Genomic DNA, 18,225 nt, shown 5'->3' with positions numbered 1-18,225 from the left:
ATATTTTTAAAGGTTTCACAAAAAATGATTTAACATTATCCTCCTTTAACAGGTAGGGTAACAGACACAGAGAAGGTGAGGTCACGCATCTGCCCAAAAGCAAAGCTGGAAAGTGAATCCAAAGTCTCCTCTTTGTCTCCTGGGTCCACAATGACTCCCTTGGAGGAAGAGAGAGATTGATGAGAGAGTGAGACTTCTTTCTCCCCCTGTATACACTGTAAATGGGACACATGGAGAATATTTTCTTACAGGACAGATTCAGTAGTTTTATTCGCGGGGGTCAGCCCTAGTGAGGTGGAGATGAAGGGCAGGGTTGTGATGCCAAGCTGCAGGCACGTTACAGAGTGTGTGACTTGATTGCATTCTCTTTCCTTCTTTCTTTGTAATCCAGTCCTGTTTGGGAAGGATTTAAGTCCCCTGGAAAACATTCAAAGAGCCTTGTTATGTGAACAGCAAGGCAAAACCTAATAAAGTACCAGGGGGATTTCAGTGGTGAAAGCAACTTCTGTTTTTCATACCAAGCTGATTGGTTGGTATGTTTGCCCGAAGCTTCAATAGGACTTAACATTCGTATAAATAGCCAGTTCATAGCTCTGACTTCTACACTCTGCAGTTGTTTCTGGAAAGCTCAAATCCTTGATCAGGAAGAAAATGTACAGCCAGTAAGTATCTCAACAAGCTCTTCTCTGAGCTACAGGCAGATATTTGTTGTTGTTAATGGATTAAATGTATTTCACTAACATGTTGAAGCCCAGGTGAAGACTGGGACTCGATTGTGTAGCATTGTGTGATTCCTATATGCTGAAACTTCTGCAATGGGTGTCTATTCCTGAGACTATAACAAGTTGCTATGCCCGTTAGGGGAGTTGAGAACATAAGAAACGGTCCCTCCTCGGCAAGCTTACACTCTACTCGCTGGACAAGTCAGCTTAGCACGTGGGGAGAGGGAGGGGGGAGCCCTCAAGCAGAGTGAACAACACAGTGGGCTGCAAGCATGGAGTTACTGCCACAACTGGATGCCAGTTACTTTTCAATGTTTGCCATGGAGTTTTGCTGGCAGGGAAGTAAAGCTAAGCAGGCAAAGAAAAGGAGGGGAGGGAGGCGCTACTGGGGATAGAGGAAGGGGAAAGGAGAGCACTGAGGGTAGATTGGGTGAGGCTGACATAAAGAGAGTTTTCAAAATGAAAACTTTTGAATGTGATTGTCACCTGCCTGAGGGTTTTCTGCTCTTGTTGTTCCTCTTTGCTCCTGGCTGGGTCCCTGCACACTCCTCCCAGACATTTCTCTTCCCTGTACTCGCATGGCTGAGAGTTTGGGAGCCTGGGGCTGGGATGGGGACTGCTGCCCATCTCTGGTTCTGAGTGCTGGCACAGGGGTGACACTCCCTGGCTGCCAGCCCTTCCCAACAACACAAAGCTGAGGATACTAAGGGGCCTTGATGCAGCAGCTTAATCATCTTAAGAAAAGCAATCTGTTGCAGGAGTTGCAGTGTATGGGACTGGTACAAGAACCTGCTCTCCAAGGCTTAGCGTAGCATCCACTTAGCCAATAGCAGGCACTGAACAACATGTCTCCAGACCTGAAAGCTCAAGTCCCTGTGGGTGGTGTTAAAGAACCAGGCTCTGTAGCATCCTCCCTGGATCACTACAGAGTAGTAGTGTAATGATGGGTGGGTGACCAGGGCACCAGCCTTGGGCACTGTCTTAGGGGGCATAACAGAATGGAGCAAAGGTGGTGCCCTCCCCTTCCCCATCACCACCACCCTGTACCTCCCCTGCAGTGAGAAGGGCAAAGAAGCAGCAGTGCATGATGCAAGAGCCTCAGTTGATGGTTTGCTGCTGCTAGGAGAGATGTCACCCTTTTTTGCTCTTGGAAACCAGTAGCTTTTTGATTACTTGATATGCAAGTGATTGCATCTAGCCCACAAAGCCAGAATGTCAAATTGGATGGGCAGCCTGCCTTCAGTCCTTGTACTACCCAGATCTTCAGGTTACTTCTCAGCTCCAATTCTTCAACCTACAGGTTTTCTGAAGCCTGTTGCTTCCCTCCAACTAGTTTTGCAGTTTTGTCAAGAGTAGCTTATGAATCACAAACCATCTTATCTAGAAACTATGTCCTATTACTCTTCTGTGTCTCCAGAGCAGTTGGCTGGGCTCACTTTAACCTCTCAAAATTTTTCTTTTCAGAGTTGAGCACCCAGCTGGTGGATATGAAAAGCTCTTTGAGACTGTGGAGGAATTATCTTCACCTGTCGCGTGTCATGTCACAGGTTTGAGCAGTTCCACTGTTTTCCATCCACACTTCCTCTGAACACAGGGACAGTCCAGGCTGGTCACCAGATCAGAGTTGTGCAATGAGATAAATGGGTTAAATGTACCTCTGGGACTGTAAATATTTGTCCAGGCATCTTGGGGTAGCAGATGCTGGTCTACAATTTTAATTGAGGCCCTTTGTGCTACTGGAAAAGCCTCAGATCAGTTTAATACATTATCTTGTGCTGCCATCCTTTCAAATATTTTAATCAGGCTCTCATTGCCAATAAGGACAGCACTATTTTTCAAGAGATGCAATAGTGTTAGTTCAATGGGTGGCTCTTTCGTTTGAGTCAGTGCTGGCCCAGAACGCTGTTAGAGAGGACTCCTGCTGGTGATGCCATCTTTCAGAGACACAAAAAGTCATCACCTCTTGTAGGTCACATATGACCAGTGACATTTTAATAAGAGCAAGGATGTTAATCAGGATGGTAAATGCTTGCTTAAAAAGTAATTTTCTTTCTAAAATTTTGCATTTGGGCTGCAAATTTCTCTGCAACGTTATTTGTTAATTGATATTCTTTACCTCCTGAAGCATAGTGTTGTAGTATAGTAGTCTTAAAATGTTGTTGTTGTACCAAACCCTGCGTCCCAGGAACTGGCACAAGGAGCTGGTCAGGGAAGTTCCCATTTATATATAGGGGATGCTGGGGATTAGGGTCACAAGCCAATAGGCTAAGGAAAGGGTGACAGACACAGCTAAATATGCATTAACATACACTTAGGATCTGGGTAACAGGAAGTAAATAGTGACACCATGGTGAAATCGCCCAAGAGCAGGTAACTGGTAGAAAACACTAAAATTTGAGAACTTTAAGCCCTCCCACAACTCCGGAGGGCTCCAGACCAGTCTCTGGTGCCATAAAATGCTTAATTGACATCTGCCTGTGCTCCACGCCTGAGCCCTGCTGCTGCAGCTTGCAGTCCTAGCTCCCCTACTTCTTCCTACTCTCTGGTCACATGCCTCCCTCTCTCAGCTGTGGCGACCCACACTCCAACACTGTTCCTCCCACTTCATCTGTCTCCTGCCACCTGGGAGTTGTAGTGCACGTTGCAGTTCCTTCCTCCAGTCCCCTGGAGATTTCTGGGAGTTCCTATTCAACCTACAGTGCCTTCTTCTAGTCCTCTGGAGGCATCTGGGCATTGTAGTTCATGTTACAACATTACAGTATATAATATTGTTTTATACTACAAAGATGTCTGTTTAAGTGGTGGATTAAGTAATCTCTTGGTTGAGTTTGTTCATCAGACTGGATACGTTTATAAGGTGATTTGGGATAACATATAGATCATCTTGTTAAGAATTCAAAAGCATAGCCTATTCTTCTGCTACTTACTAAGATCATTTTGTCTTTATAGATAGAAGAGGTAGAGAGAAACTAGAGTTTAGTGGACACAATAACATTTTCAGGATTAAAAACAAAATCTTCCCCTTGGCATGGAAAGAGTCTGCTGATTTCATAATTCTGTTTTGGATCTAGTCTGGATATTATGTCTATAGATTAAGGAAAAACCCCAGCTTCAATCTGGATGATTGTTTTTCTTGTTTGATGCTTAGGAAAAGCTAATGAATCCTGTTTTCCCTCGAAATTATCACTGAAACACTACCTCCTTGATTGCCTTTCCCACAGGTAGGGTTCCCACCTGGCTCAAAGGAAGTCTACTGAGATGTGGACCTGGTTTATTTGAAGTTGGTTCGGAACCATTTTATCATTTGTTTGATGGCCAAGCACTTCTTCATAAGTTTGACTTTACAGAGGGGGATGTCACATACTATCGGAGGTGAGTGCAACATATTTCAAAGCAAATGTAATGAATTAAAATACAAAACATAGAAGCCAGATTCTGCTTTCTGATAGTGACAGGGCTTGTGTTCACTTCCAGCCGATTACCTGATGGAAAGATCTCTGTGCTGGATAAGATAGTGCATCTTATGGCAACAGTGATAACATATTCATAGTTAGCATTAACCTAACACTTTCCCTGTGAAAACTACAAAACTCCTTGCATGTTGCAAATGGGTAGGTTTAGAGGTGAGAGAATGGAGGCAGAAAGAGGTTAGGGGATTAACTCAAAGCTGGACAGTGAGACAGTGCTCATTAGGACTACAGCCCAGAACTCCTGATTCGCTCAGCCCCATCTTTTAATGGCAAGAAAAGGCTGCCTTCCTTAATTTAATTAAAATACCTCATGGAAATGTTGCAGCATTCTATAGCAACCATCAAAAGACTACAGCTTTATCACACTGCTGTGTTTTAACTCTTTACTCCCCAATACCTCAAAACTTGCTTCCTCTCTCTGCCATTGGCATTCCCTAGTGACTGCTTCAACTTGGTGTAGAGCCAGCTCATGCTTGATATCAAAGGGCTAAATATTTTATTAGAGTCAAAACTGATCAGTCTCTATTCTTTCACCTGTGGCATCCCACTGAAACCTTTTTTAACTCACTGACTAAATTTTCCGTGGAAAGTGTTTCTTGGTCAGAAAACTAAAAAAATGTGTGGTTTTAAAGGGGGAGGAAGGGGTTGGTTTTGATCATGCACAAAAAACTCAGCTGAAAATCAAAAACTACTTCATAAAGAATTTTCTGATGTTGGGATTTAGAGGTTGTGTTTTGTTTTTTTTTTATTAAAAGATTTTTGCATGACAGGAGCAAGGGCAGCAGAATATTTTCTGACTACCTTCAAATAAAGACAGCAAGAAGGTACTAGCTAGTGCCATTCCCTACTGTGCAAAATACCACAGGGTGGTGAAGAGAATTAAGTCCTTATTCAGCTATAAGTATAACTGAAGTGAAGCTGTAAGCCTGGCTCAGATTTTCCTGGACATCACCTTCCCAGGTGTTTCCAACATCTCAGCATATGAAGAAAGAAAAACAGGTTTGAGAGCTGTTGTAGGCAGTCCAGATGCAACATGACCCTCTTGTTAGCAGACACAGATCTTTATAGAACTCAGCTTTTTTAAATTCATGTGTTTTATTGTAAGAGTTGTAATGATCAGATATAATTTATAATGTATGTAATTTATATCAACTTTATTTGGCCACTTTTGTGATTGTATTGATTGAATCCCTTCTCTTTCTTGCCGTTCTCTAGGTTTGTTCGGAGCGATTCTTATGTAAGAGCAATGACTGAGAAAAGAATTGTGATAACAGAGTTTGGCACCTGTGCTTACCCTGATCCATGCAAGAATATATTTTCCAGGTGACTGAAAGTGAGAGGGTGACATGTTTTTGATTATACATGTTTAAAGTACTACCAAAAGAAAATTACTGACTTGTTGTTGCCTTGATTTGTTTAGGTTTTTTTCATACTTTAGAGGTGTGGAGGTCACTGATAATGCTTTAGTTAACATTTACCCTGTGGGAGAAGATTACTATGCCTGCACAGAAACCAACTTCATAACCAAGATTAACCCCAAGACTTTGGAGACCATGAAGAAGGTAGGTGCTTTAATCTCAGGATCATAGGAAAGTAGGGTTGGAAAGGACCTCACAAGGTCACCTTTTGGGGGAATGTGGAGAAATTAAATATCAAATGAAGATTCGTGTTACACAGGGGCAGGCAATTATTTTGGGCGGAGGGCCGCTTACTGAGTTTTGGCAAGTCATCGAGGGCCGCATGACAGGCAACCCAGGGCAGATAAATATTAATTTTCTAAGTTTTTTAGGGGCCCTACGGGCCGGATAGAATGGTCTGGTGGGTCGCATCTGGCCCCCGGGCTGCATTTTGCCCACCCCTGATGTTACAGCATGTACACATAGGCAAGATATGTTACCTGGCACAGACCATTTTAGTAGAAATATCAACATGTTTGATTATCTGTTAATGCTTCTGAGATGTCATTGAAAAAAATGAAAAAAGCCCCAATGAAGTATGCTGCTTATATCAATCACAAGAGCTTTGTTTTAAACAGGACTTTTTTCCCATGTAAAAGAATTCTGTGCCTCACTTGAAATCAAAAGATGTGATTAAAATCACAGAAAACTCAAAATCTTCCAGGAAAAAAATATGGGCTCGGTCCTTGGACCGATACTCTTTAATGTCTTCATCAGTGACTTGGACGAGGGAGTGAAATGTACTCTGTCCAAGTTTGCAGATGACACAAAGCTATGGGGAGAAGTGGACACGCTGGAGGGCAGGGAACAGCTGCAGGCAGACCTGGACAGGTTGGACAAGTGGGCAGAAAACAACAGGATGCAGTTCAACAAGGAGAAATGCAAAGTGCTGCACCTAGGGAGGAAAAATGTCCAGCATGCCTACAGCCTAGGGAATGACCTGCTGGGTGGCACAGAGGTGGAAAGGGATCTTGGAGTCCTAGTGGACTCCAAGATGAACATGAGTCGGCAGTGTGACGAAGCCATCAGAAAAGCCAATGGCACTTTATCGTGCATCAGCAGATGCATGACGAATAGGTCCAGGGAGGTGATACTTCCCCTCTATAGGGCGTTGGTCAGACCGCAGTTGGAGTACTGCGTGCAATTCTGGGCGCCACACTTCAAGAAGGATGCGGATAACCTGGAGAGGGTACAGTGAAGGGCAACTCGTATGGTCAAGGGCCTGCAGACAAAGCCCTACGAGGAGAGACTAGAGAAACTGGACCTTTTCAGCCTCCGCAAGAGAAGGTTGAGAGGCGACCTTGTAGCTGCCTATAAGTTCATCACAGGGGCACAGAAGGGAATTGGTGAGGATTTATTCACCAAGGCGCCCCCGGGGGTTACAAGAAACAATGGCCACAAGCTAGTAGAGAGCAGATTTAGACTGGACATAAGGAAGAACTTCTTCACAGTTCGAGTGGCCAAGGTCTGGAACGGGCTCCCAAGGGAGGTGGTGCTCTCCCCTACCCTGGGGGTCTTCAAGAGGAGGTTAGACGAGTATCTAGCTGGGGTCATCTAGACCCAGCACTCTTTCCTGCTTATGCAGGGGGTCGGACTTGATGATCTGTTGAGGTCCCTTCTGACCCTAACATCTATGAATCTATGAGTCTATGATCATAGAAAATGAGGGTTAGAAGAGACCTCAGGAGGTCACATCTAGTTCAGCCCCCTTCTCAAATCAGGACCATCCCCGATTAGATAATCCCACCCAAGGCTTGGTCTAGCTGGGTTTTAAAAGGATGGAGGTTGCACCACCTCTCTAGGTAAGATGTTGCAGTGTTTTACTACCCTCCTAGTGAGAACAATTCATATCTATGGCTGGCTATAAGTTCATCCTTGTGGCTGCCTATAAGTTCATCACGGGGGCACAGAAGGGAATTGGTGAGGTTTTATTCACCAAGGCACCCCTGGGGGTTACAAGAAACAATGGCCACAAGCTAGCAGAGAGCAGATTTAGACTGGACATTAGGAAGAACTTCATCACAGTTCGAGTGGCCAAGGTCTGGAACGGGCTCCCAAGGGAGGTGGTGCTCTCCCCTACCCTGGGGGTCTTCAAGAGGAGGTTAGATAGGCATCTAGCTGGGGTCATCTAAACTCAGCACTTTTTCCTGCCTATGCAGGGGGTCGGACTCGATGATCTATTGAGGTCCCTTCCAACCCTAACATCTATGAATCTATGAAGCCATCAGAAAAGCCAATGGCACTTTATCGTGCATCAGCAGATGCATGACGAATAGGTCCAAGGAGGTGATACTTCCCCTCTATTGGGCACTGGTCAGACCGCAGTTGGAGTACTGCGTGCAATTCTGGGCGCCACACTTCAAGAAGGATGCGGATAACCTGGAGAGGGTCCAGAGAAGGGCCACTCGTATGGTTAAGGGCCTGCAGACCAAGCCCTACGAGGAGAGACTAGAGAAACTAGACCTTTTCAGCCTCCGCAAGAGAAGGTTGAGGGGCGACCTTGTGGCTGCCTATAAGTTCATCACGGGGGCACAGAAGGGAATTGGTGAGTATTTATTCACCAAGGCACCCTGGGGGTTACAAGAAATAATGGCCACAAGCTAGCAGAGAGCAGATTTAGATTGGACATTAGGAGGAACTTCTTCACAGTTCGAGTGGCCAAGGTCTGGAACGGGCTCCCAAGGGAGGTGGTGCTCTCCCCTGCCCTGGGGGTCTTCAAGAGGAGGTTAGATAAGCATCTAGCTGGGGTCACCTAGACCCAGCACTCTTTCCTGCCTATGCAGGGGGTAGAACTCAATGGTCTATTGAGGTCCCTTCCGACCCTAACATCTATGAATCTATGAATTTTTTCCCCCACTTGTTTCAAAATTTTTCCAAAAAAATTTTCAGACCTGCTTTCATCATCATCATCCTTTTGGAGACAGGGACCTGAGGCACACAATGATTAAGGCTGGGGACTTGAAAAGAGCATCAGGGAGTAAGATGCCCCAAACCTAATGGAAGTTGATGGGAGTTGTGTGCCCAGCTTCCTTAGGCTTGTTTAAAAACCCCACCTTAAGTAGTTTCTCCACACAGGAAATAAGGTGTGGATCTCCCAGTTCAGTGCCCTATTGTCCTGTGCTACTATTTAGATGCTTATTCTAACTTGTAGATATATTAATATAAGCCTTTTTATCAGTAGTGTCTGAATGCGGCCAGGCACTTGGAGCAAAGCAGAAGTGGTTGCTACCACGATAGCTAACATGCAGCTGCTGGCACCAGTTGCTTCTTTTCAAACCCCTCCAAGGCAGCACCCAGGGCAGTTGCCTCATTGCCTCCACCCCTAGTTACACCACTGCGTTTTACAGTGTCATGTTAAAGCTGTTCACTAAGCTTCCATATTGCTTTGTTGGTTACATAAGGCTCTCATGATCTAGCAAAACATTGTATGGCTTTTAGCTTCACTGGTCATTTCAAGAATTATTTAGTAAGGGTTTTTTTCCATTCAGATCAGATCATGTCTGTTGTATACATCTTGAATTTTTTTTGTTTCCAAGAATGCTCCAGGAAGCTTTTGGTACTTCTACTTTCCTACTTTTTTTAAGAAAAGCTAATGCTATGGAATCGTGTGTTGTACAAATGATGTTGTGAAGTTACATGCTAAGTCTGCACCAGTTTGAATAACTGCCCCAACACAATGTATATATCGTGGCAGGGATGCTCAACCTGTGGTCCATGGAGCCATGGCATCTGGCCTGTGGGGCTCCCCACGGGTTGGGAAATTTGGTGGCAGCGGAGCAGTGGCAATTTTATAACACCACTGTCCTCTACTTTCAAATTCCCAAGACCCGTGTGGTGGGTCAAGCCACATTATTTCCCTTTGCACGGCCAGATCAAGGCCAGGCCACGCTCCCTTCCCTTGCGTGGCTGGGTTGGGGCCTGGCCACAGGGACTTCTCCCCTGGACCACACTGCCTTCCCCTGCATGGCCAGATGGGGGCTGAGCCACATCCCCTTCCCCTGCACAGCTGGTTCAGAGTTGGTCCATGCTCCCGCCCCTCGCGTGGCTGGATTGGGGCTGGCCTTTGCCTCCTATTGGGGGCTGGGCCAAACTCCCTTCCCCTGCATGGCTGGATTGGAGTTGGACTGCCTCCTGCTCCCCTCTGCATGGCTGGATGGGACCGCACCTGCCCTGGGTGCTGAATTGGGACCAGATACTGGATCTGGCCTGCGGATGGACTGGGCACTACCCATCCTTGCCCATTGGTCAAAAAGTTCGAGCAGCCCTGAATAAAACTAATCAAGCTTTTCTGGATTGTTTTCCCAGGCTTTTATTCCGATACAATTAATAGTAACCAGCCCTTACCCCAAAGTCATGCTGTAGGAGCTGGTTTGACTAGCATGGCAATGCTATGGAATTACCTCCTAGCTTTGGCTTTCAGTGCGAGCCAGCAATCGCTATGCAGCTGTGGGCTAACAGGGCGGACTGCTGTCATCGGACGTCCACCTGTGCTGCTGCTTTCTGGTCCCCTGACAGCTGTACTAATCGAGTGTGCTGTCAGTTTTCACTCAACCGGGCTCCTGTAATGGCTCTCAAGAGGACAGTACTCTTGTGCAACTTCCAGCAGATCCGAGCATCTGAGTTGATGTAGACTTAGCCGCCTTCCTAGAAGAAAGCACCAGAGTTGAAGCAGAGGAGCTGCTTTAACCTGAATGTTACAGTTAATGCCCTGACACCCTACCCCTGTGTGGAAGCTTCATCCCTCCCTATTTTCACTCCGAGCAGTCCCCGCTCCATCACAACTCCCACTAAAACACCTCGTAGCAGCCCATGAGCACATTTCAGCAAGGTGCTAATCATACTGCTGTGTCAGGGCTGAAGAACTGAATCCACCCTGGGGCTTACTCGGAGTTGGAGGCCTCGGGAAAGATGCTGACACCAGGCAGACAGCTGCAGAAACACAGAACTGCCTTGAACATGGCAGCGGTTTCAAAGGTTTGCCATAAGACATGTTCACTTTTTTTTCCAAGTGCTTCCCCTGGACCCTGTAGTCTCGAACATAAACAGATGAAAAATTCAGGCAAATCCTGCAGGATCAAGTCACTGCTGTTGTTTCTCAATTCAAATATTTGCAGGTGATGTACTGATGAGCAAGGGATAAAACTATTCTTTACATTATTCTTTGCATAAAACAAGATAATGTTTACAAGCCAAATATTTCAACAAGTTTACTGTGATAAATTACTACCTCCTGCAAACAAACCTCATGATGCTCCAAGTTTCATCTCTCTCTCTCTTTCTTCAGGTGGATCTCTGTAAATATGTTTCAATCAATGGATTGACTGCTCATCCCCATATTGAAAAGGATGGCACAGTTTACAACATTGGAAATTGCTTTGGAAAAAATTTTTCAATTGCCTATAATATTGTACGGATGCCTCCACTGCAAGCAGGTTAGTTTATGTAGTATTTAAAAGCAATATGTAAGCACTTCAGAATATCATGCGAAGAAATCTAGTTAGCTGCTAAACCAACTTGCCATCTTTGGACTCTGCGCTTTGTATGTCTTTTCAGTATTTAGATCATGTTTGTGTTGTCTTGTTTTAAAATCCATTCTGCCAATAACTAGAAATTCTGATGAGACATTTAGTAAGTAACAGAAGCACTCTGCAATCTTCCCAGAGTGAATACTTTTCATGTTAAAGGCCAAAAACCTTTTGTAATATATTAAATTATGAAAACAGCCCCATGGATGGTTCAGTTAAATACAATTTTATTTCAGATAAGGAAGATCCAATTAAGAAGTCTGAGGTGGTTGTGCAGTTTCCTTGCAGCGACAGATTTAAGCCCTCCTATGTTCACAGGTAAATTTCAAGGCAATTCTGAATACGGTACAGAAAAAAAATACAAAAAGCCAGTTTTATGTGCAACAAAAAAACAGTGGGGATCAGAATTGGGAATTAAAGCAGTCTTAATGTCAAGCCTGTATTTAAGACCTGCGATCATATTTGAATTGAGCCATTTTTAGCAAAGAGACCACTGTCATTTATACAAATGAACCCAAAGGTACAATCATCCTGAGATGTGACCAGATGTACTTCACACAATTTGACTCTTGTTTGTACCATGCTTTACAGAAACGTTTGGTTTGCCTTTCATGCTAAGCAAACCTGTTAAGCATGTACTACCCAACAGGTAAAATTAACAGTTTGCAAACCTATATATTCCAGTCAATTTGAGCGTGAATTTTTAATGCTGCAGTCTCTATTCAACATAAACTACCATTTTGTGCATATATGCACTCTTGTCAGAAATCAATACAGTGAAACTTAACAAGCTCCCACTATATTTCTGAACAGCTTTGGAATGACTGCAAATTACATAGTATTTGTGGAAACACCAGTGAAAATTAACCTGATCAAGTTCCTCTCTTCCTGGAGCCTTTGGGGAGCCAACTACATGGACTGCTTTGAGTCCAATGAAACCATGGGGGTATGTGATATATTACACCGAGAGGTAACCTGCTATGTGACTGGGCTTCTAAATGTGAGGCCACGTCACAGTAAATACGTCTTCATTATTTCCCAGGTGCCAAAAGCAAAATGCTTCCTTGTTTCCAGGTCTGGATTCATGTAGCAGATAAAATTAAAGGAAAGTACCTCAATATCAGATACAGGACCTCAGCCTTTAACCTCTTTCATCACATTAACACATATGAGGACAATGGATTTCTTGTTGTGGATCTCTGCACCTGGAAGGGGTACGTAAGGGTTCAAACGAGTGCCCATCATGTCTTTTAAAATCTAGGGAGCACACCCATCCCGAAAATTCACAGGTGGGCACCTGTCGTATCCATAGCACTGATCTGTCAGCTTGACTCACCTCTAAGATTTAATGTAAGAGCAAATATACTGCAGAGAGTAATCATGCACTGAAAAGGAAATGGGATGGTCAATCTAATGGATCCTTGTCGTGCCTACTTGTTTGGGCCTGACCCTTCCTGTGACTGAATTTAGGTAAAATCTGTCATTGACTTCCCCAGGAGCAGGGCTGGGGAGATAGTTTGGTCATGAAAGATTGTCAGTCCATTCTGACTGTGGGGGAGAGACTGGCTTGTCTGCACAGTCAGGTGACAGGAGAACCAGGCTCTAGGATTTTGACCTATATACATTTAATTATAATAATCCATTTTAAAGCTGCAAGCTGAAGTGACACCTCATAAAATATAGTCATGCTATGATCTCATTAATGGAAATATGCTGTCAGGCTCTGATTTTTATTCTGACTAAAAGAGATTATTATTAACTTTTGAAGGCAAAGTAGCATTTTCCTAAAAATGACAGAATCTCATGCTCTGTGACTATTTCAGTGCAACATGTGAAAATCTATTTTCTCTACTAACCTCCTGAAGGCTTCTGAACTTCTTTGATAGGCCCAAGTGCTCCACAGCTACCTGAAGTACTAATTCGTCTGAATAAAGATATGTGATACCAGTCCCTGCACCACCCAGGAACTGGTGATAAATGAGGCTGTGATTTCCCAGCCAGATCCACATGAGCAGACAGACAGAAGCCCCATCTTCAATGAAGCCATGTGAACAGACACAGGCAACTGCTATACTGGGGATCTGTTTTCAGGGATGAAGGCAATCCCTGAATTTCAATGATCTTGTTTTAAAATATTTCCTTTTTGTAACTTTTAATGCATACTGCTCGTAAGTAATGGTATGGTGGAGTCCAATAGAGTCCATTTTACCAAAGTTTTCATGTCACCACGCAGCTTTAGTAAACCTCTGTCATTGTTGAAGTGTCTCTGCTACTCCAGCACCTGCGCTTGTGGTCACACAACTGGATTCAACTTGATTGGCACTGGTCACATAAATATGGAAATAAATCTGCCACGCCTTTGGATTTTGCAGTAGTGACTCCCAAGAGCCACACCAGGCCTCAGTGCTCAGTTTTTGCAGGTCTGCAACGAACACTTGCATACTGAACTCTTTCTCAAATAGCCCATGTTTGCCCTGGCTCATGTTTGCAATTCTGTCTCTGTGCAGGTTTGAGTTTGTTTACAATTATCTGTATTTAGCCAATTTACGTGGGAACTGGGAAGAAGTGAAGAAAAAGGCTGAAAAAGCTCCTCAGCCTGAAGCTCGAAGATATGTCCTTCCTCTAAGCTTTGACAAGGTAACAGTTTGATCAGGCACATCTGGAAGCTTAGCTCAGTTCAATCCTTTGGAATGCTACAGCCCGCATGGCTCCAGCAAACCTGTGGCCAGATTGTTGTTTTCAGTGCAACTGAATTCAAATCTCTTTTGAGAGAAATCTTTAAATCCACATACTCAGTGCGCCCACTATGCATGGGTTTCGGGCAGTGCCCAACATCACAATCCTTCACATTTCTTTACAAGATAGAGAAGAGCAAAGTATCAGCAACTTTTCCCAGATGCTACGTTCCATTCCCAGAGGTGTATGCGGCTTGGAGCTGGGTGAATAATTTTGCCAGTTCTTTCGCTAGAGTGTTTGTAGAGAGTGAATATTAAAGGGGAGCAGAGGCAGCCAAGGGGACTGTGCATGGGATCATGTGAACAGCCTCAATAGTTTTGTGGCCTCTCAATTAACCCAGTAAGCAGCTTGCCCCTGGGCCAAGTCTGCCCTGCTGTTCCCCCTGACCCTATGTATTTAGAGCTGATGCAAACCTCGTTTCCGTGGCAAACAAAGAGCACCAAGGCTCTTTGTGTCTCTAATCCTCCTCCTCTGCTCCATCTATTTCCTGAGTAATTTCTGCCATATAAGGCAGGGTCTTATGTTTCAAACTTACTGGTCCTACATGGTTTTTAAACTTTTCACTGCTGTTGATTCTGACTCTGCTGAAAGCAAATAGAGGTAATGTAACTAGCCAGGTAAACTGTCTTCAGAGTAGTGAAACTCCCTGGTACCCTCTACACATACAGCATATGTATTAAAACAAGCGCTGACCTGTATTGGCACCTTTATTCATAACCTCATGATGGTTTAATGGGAGATTCTCAAGAGGTACACAGAAGAGTTAGACACGCACATGCCATTGACTTTTGCAGTTAGACAGCCGTCTCACTAAATCTTTCTTTCCCCTAAAAACATGGGACTTAATTTTTCACTTCAGTAGCTAGTGCTAATATATATTCAGTCTCAGACTCCTTAGTTTTCACTCTTAAGAAAAACTAGGTTTGAGTTAGGATCAGCTATAGTAAAGCAAAGGCTCCTAATTCACACTAACCACTAGGAAAGTCACTGTCCGTTTGAGTTTTGAAAGTAGGCCAGTATGGCCCAAAAGAAAAGTCAAAGTTACTATAGTGCAGATTGCGCTTTGCTTATTTATTTTGGCAGCTGAAGTTTATGTTTGAAACTTCACAGGATGCTGGGGAACATCTAACAACATATTTTGTAAAAGTCATGAAGCCTTATTGTTCTGAGCCTTTATTACAGCACCTTGCTGTTCAGGGTTAATTAAGAAATGAGGAGTCTCATTTTTGTGGGTGAGTTGGAAAGTTTGTATCCAGCTGCCTATCATGAGATACATGGCTAGAGGGAAAGAAAATCAACCTTCCATGGCACATAGTGCAACAAAAAGAAAATGTAGGACTTGAAGATGTTCCTTTATTTCTCAATAGCTCTTTCTGTCTTAGGTTGACACCGGTAAGAATTTAGTCACCTTGCCCTACACGACGGCCACAGCAACTCTGCACAGTGATGAAACCATCTGGTTGGAACCAGAAATTCTTTTCGCAGGGCCTCGCCAAGGTAAGATTTAATTCTGAACCTCAGCCAGAGGCAACAAAAGCTGTTTCAGAAATATGAAACCTACCAATTCCAGCAAACATGTGTTTTGTTTTATAGCCTTCGAGTTTCCACAAATCAATTACCAGAAATATAGTGGGAAACCCTATACATATGCATATGGCCTTGGACTGAACCACTTTGTTCCAGACAGGGTAACTATTAAATATTTGAATGGGGACATGTGAACTTAACCAATCTTTAACTTAATGATAAATAAAGGAGTCTTACCAAAATGATGTTTCTCTTCATGTTACAGCTTTGTAAGCTGAATATTAAAACCAGAGAAACATGGGTATGGCAGGAACCAGATTCATACCCATCAGAACCTATCTTTGTTTCGCAGCCAGGTGCCTTAGAAGAGGATGATGGTAAGTGTCCTCATATTATGTTTCGTTGTCCTTTAATAAGTTCTTTTAAAAGTTTGCATCCTTTGACATGGATTGAGCTATCCTGAGCTATCTAGTCCTTTTGCTGGATAGATAAGATTTTAGATTGCCACCTAAAAGAGAAGTGGTACACAGCTTGCTGGAATTGTGCCCCAAGTAAGGGACCAACTACCCTACTACTACTGGCTGCAAGGGTGAGAAATCATAAGAGCTAGGGGAACTCTCTTTCAACCCAAGATGCAAAATGAGAATTCTGCAAAATATAATCAGAAAAGCATACCTGCAATGTAAATTTACTTTCTCTTTCCACTTTTTAATGGACCAAATTTGATATGGCCTCCATTTGAGGGACAGTCATCACAGAACCTGCAACACCATTTTTTTATGGCTGGTTTTCAGATAGGTATACTGTAAATTTCTAATGCAGCAGAAGTTGCCATACTATGATGAACCTGCTTGGGAAATTATTTTGATGTACTACAAACTCAGAATACTTTGAGAAGGAAAGGCTTTTTCTCTTCACATTTTAAGGAGTCGATTTGGGGAGGGAGGATCATAAGAAAGTATGGCTGGAAGGGACCTCACAAGTTCATGTAGTCCAGTCCTCCACACACAGCAGGATCATCCCTGACTGAGCCACCCCAGCCAAGTGTATAGGATCATAGGACAGCAGCTCTGAAGGGTTTTGCTGATGCACACAACTGTTCTAGGCTAGGCATATGCAGTTAGTGATTTACACAAAGTCCATAGTATTCAGCATGCATATAATCTATTTACTTCTGACTGTTAGGAGTGATTCTGAGTGTGGTCATTAGCCCCTGCGTGGGACCCAAGCCCGCCTACCTACTGGTACTGAATGCAAAGGATATGAGTGAAATGGCCAGGGCTGAAGTGGAGATGAACATTTCTGTTACCTTCCATGGGATGTTCAAAACAGCATGACAGCTATCACAAATGCCTTTATCATAATTTACATTTTTATCTTCAAAAAGGCAGTTTCTCCTTACAAACCTCAAATACTATTTTCCTTTAATGCCGGGCTTTGATTTGTAAAATTTGCTTATTAAGAAATCACTTTTCTGCATATTTACTTATGATATTTGCACAGACTTTTCCAGCTTTACACTTGGCAACATTTTAAAAAGCGCAGCAGCAATCATTTGAAAATTTAAAACAACAAAGAAGGGCTTTTATAGAATTAAACTTTGCGGCAGGGAACAGAAGGAAAGATACCTGAAAGAGCACCATTAGAACTCAATATATATTGCAGATACAATAAACATCCATGAAATAAGCTGAAAATTGTAGCTTCTAGTGCATGCTTTAAGAGGAGGCAATTTTAGATTGTTTAGAAATTTTCTAATTTAAATAATTTCTCTTTCACTGTGTTAACATCCTAAACTCAAATGTTTTTCAGTGAGTCACAGTAAACTCACCAATTTGAACACCATCCTTCCTGGCTGTTCTGGGGACTCGATTCAATCAATGAGAAAGCAGGTCTAAGACTAATATTTTCTCACTTAATAACAACCCTACTGCTGAGAAGTCTAGAGGTAGAGCCTACAACATATAGGTAATGTCCCTTCCCACTCCCCAGTTAATATTGTCCTGTCTACAGTACTGCATCACCCACTAGTATGGAAAAAGAATGGCTCCTATCCTCTTTCCTCCTAATTTTGGAAGCTCTCTCACATTCAGGGTAAGAAGTGGTTTGGGTAATGGACTAAGATCAAAATCCAAATTGTCCAGAATTACAGGGACCCTCTATACCAGGGGTTGTCAACCAGGGGTATATGTACCCGTAGGGGTACTTGGAAAGATCACAGAGGGTACACGCGGCTATTACCCGGGGGAGGGCACTGTCAGCCCCACGCAGCACATTGCTGCACCTCCCCACCCCCCACCCCAGCGGCCTGCCACTGCCACCAGAAGGTGCACACTAGTTAAAAAAGGTTGAAAAGCCCTGTTCTAGACCAGTGGTGCCTCGAACTTTTGGCCCTACGGGCCAAATGGGTGATATGGGGCTGGTCCATGGGCTGGACTGAACCCCTGTGCCCCAGGATCAGGCCTGCACATCTGGATCCTGACTGCACCATTTCTGCTGGGCTCCACACAAGAGGATCAGGGCCCTGGGGCCTCACACTGCCTCAGCCTGGCTCCTACACCAGATCTAGTGTGCAGGGCCATGCCCCGCCTGGCTCCCCATGGACCCAGTGACAAGGTGCAAAGGGCCAGATCTAGCATGTTGGCTGCTCCACAAACTATTAAGCTTCCAAATCTGAGTGAATATAATGTTGAATGCAGTTGGGTGAGTTCAGTGTTTGTAAATGTAAGCATATTTCCAGTACAGGTTCTGAAAAATAAAGCTGTTATACCTCATAACTGAGATGTCT

At 43.8% G+C, this 18,225-nt stretch overlaps 1 protein-coding gene across 1 annotated transcript; it reads left to right on the top strand.

The window, feature by feature from the left end:
• Window positions 1-585: 585 nt before the first annotated feature.
• Window positions 586-17,126, top strand: RPE65 (retinoid isomerohydrolase RPE65). The gene is made up of 14 exons (XM_006273833.4): window positions 586-662; window positions 2,187-2,269; window positions 3,944-4,094; window positions 5,408-5,515; window positions 5,613-5,754; window positions 10,934-11,081; window positions 11,411-11,492; window positions 11,988-12,120; window positions 12,249-12,388; window positions 13,682-13,811; window positions 15,293-15,407; window positions 15,504-15,598; window positions 15,703-15,814; window positions 16,623-17,126. The coding sequence occupies exons 1-14, from the start codon at window positions 652-654 to the stop codon at window positions 16,772-16,774; spliced, it is 1,602 nt and encodes a 533-aa protein (XP_006273895.1). The 5' UTR covers window positions 586-651; the 3' UTR covers window positions 16,775-17,126.
• Window positions 17,127-18,225: the final 1,099 nt, after the last annotated feature.

Source organism: Alligator mississippiensis, chromosome 5 (genome assembly GCF_030867095.1).
Source record: "Alligator mississippiensis isolate rAllMis1 chromosome 5, rAllMis1, whole genome shotgun sequence".
NCBI classification, from domain to species: Eukaryota; Metazoa; Chordata; order Crocodylia; family Alligatoridae; genus Alligator; species Alligator mississippiensis.
This window is presented reverse-complemented; position numbering and strand designations above follow the sequence as displayed.

Bases quoted from the DNA above. Each gene is read 5' to 3' on its own strand.
- RPE65 (XM_006273833.4), top strand. The intron at 5,516-5,612 runs GTGACTGAAAGT...TGATTTGTTTAG, and splicing joins TGCAAGAATATATTTTCCAG to GTTTTTTTCATACTTTAGAG. The intron at 11,082-11,410 runs GTTAGTTTATGT...ATTTTATTTCAG, and splicing joins GATGCCTCCACTGCAAGCAG to ATAAGGAAGATCCAATTAAG.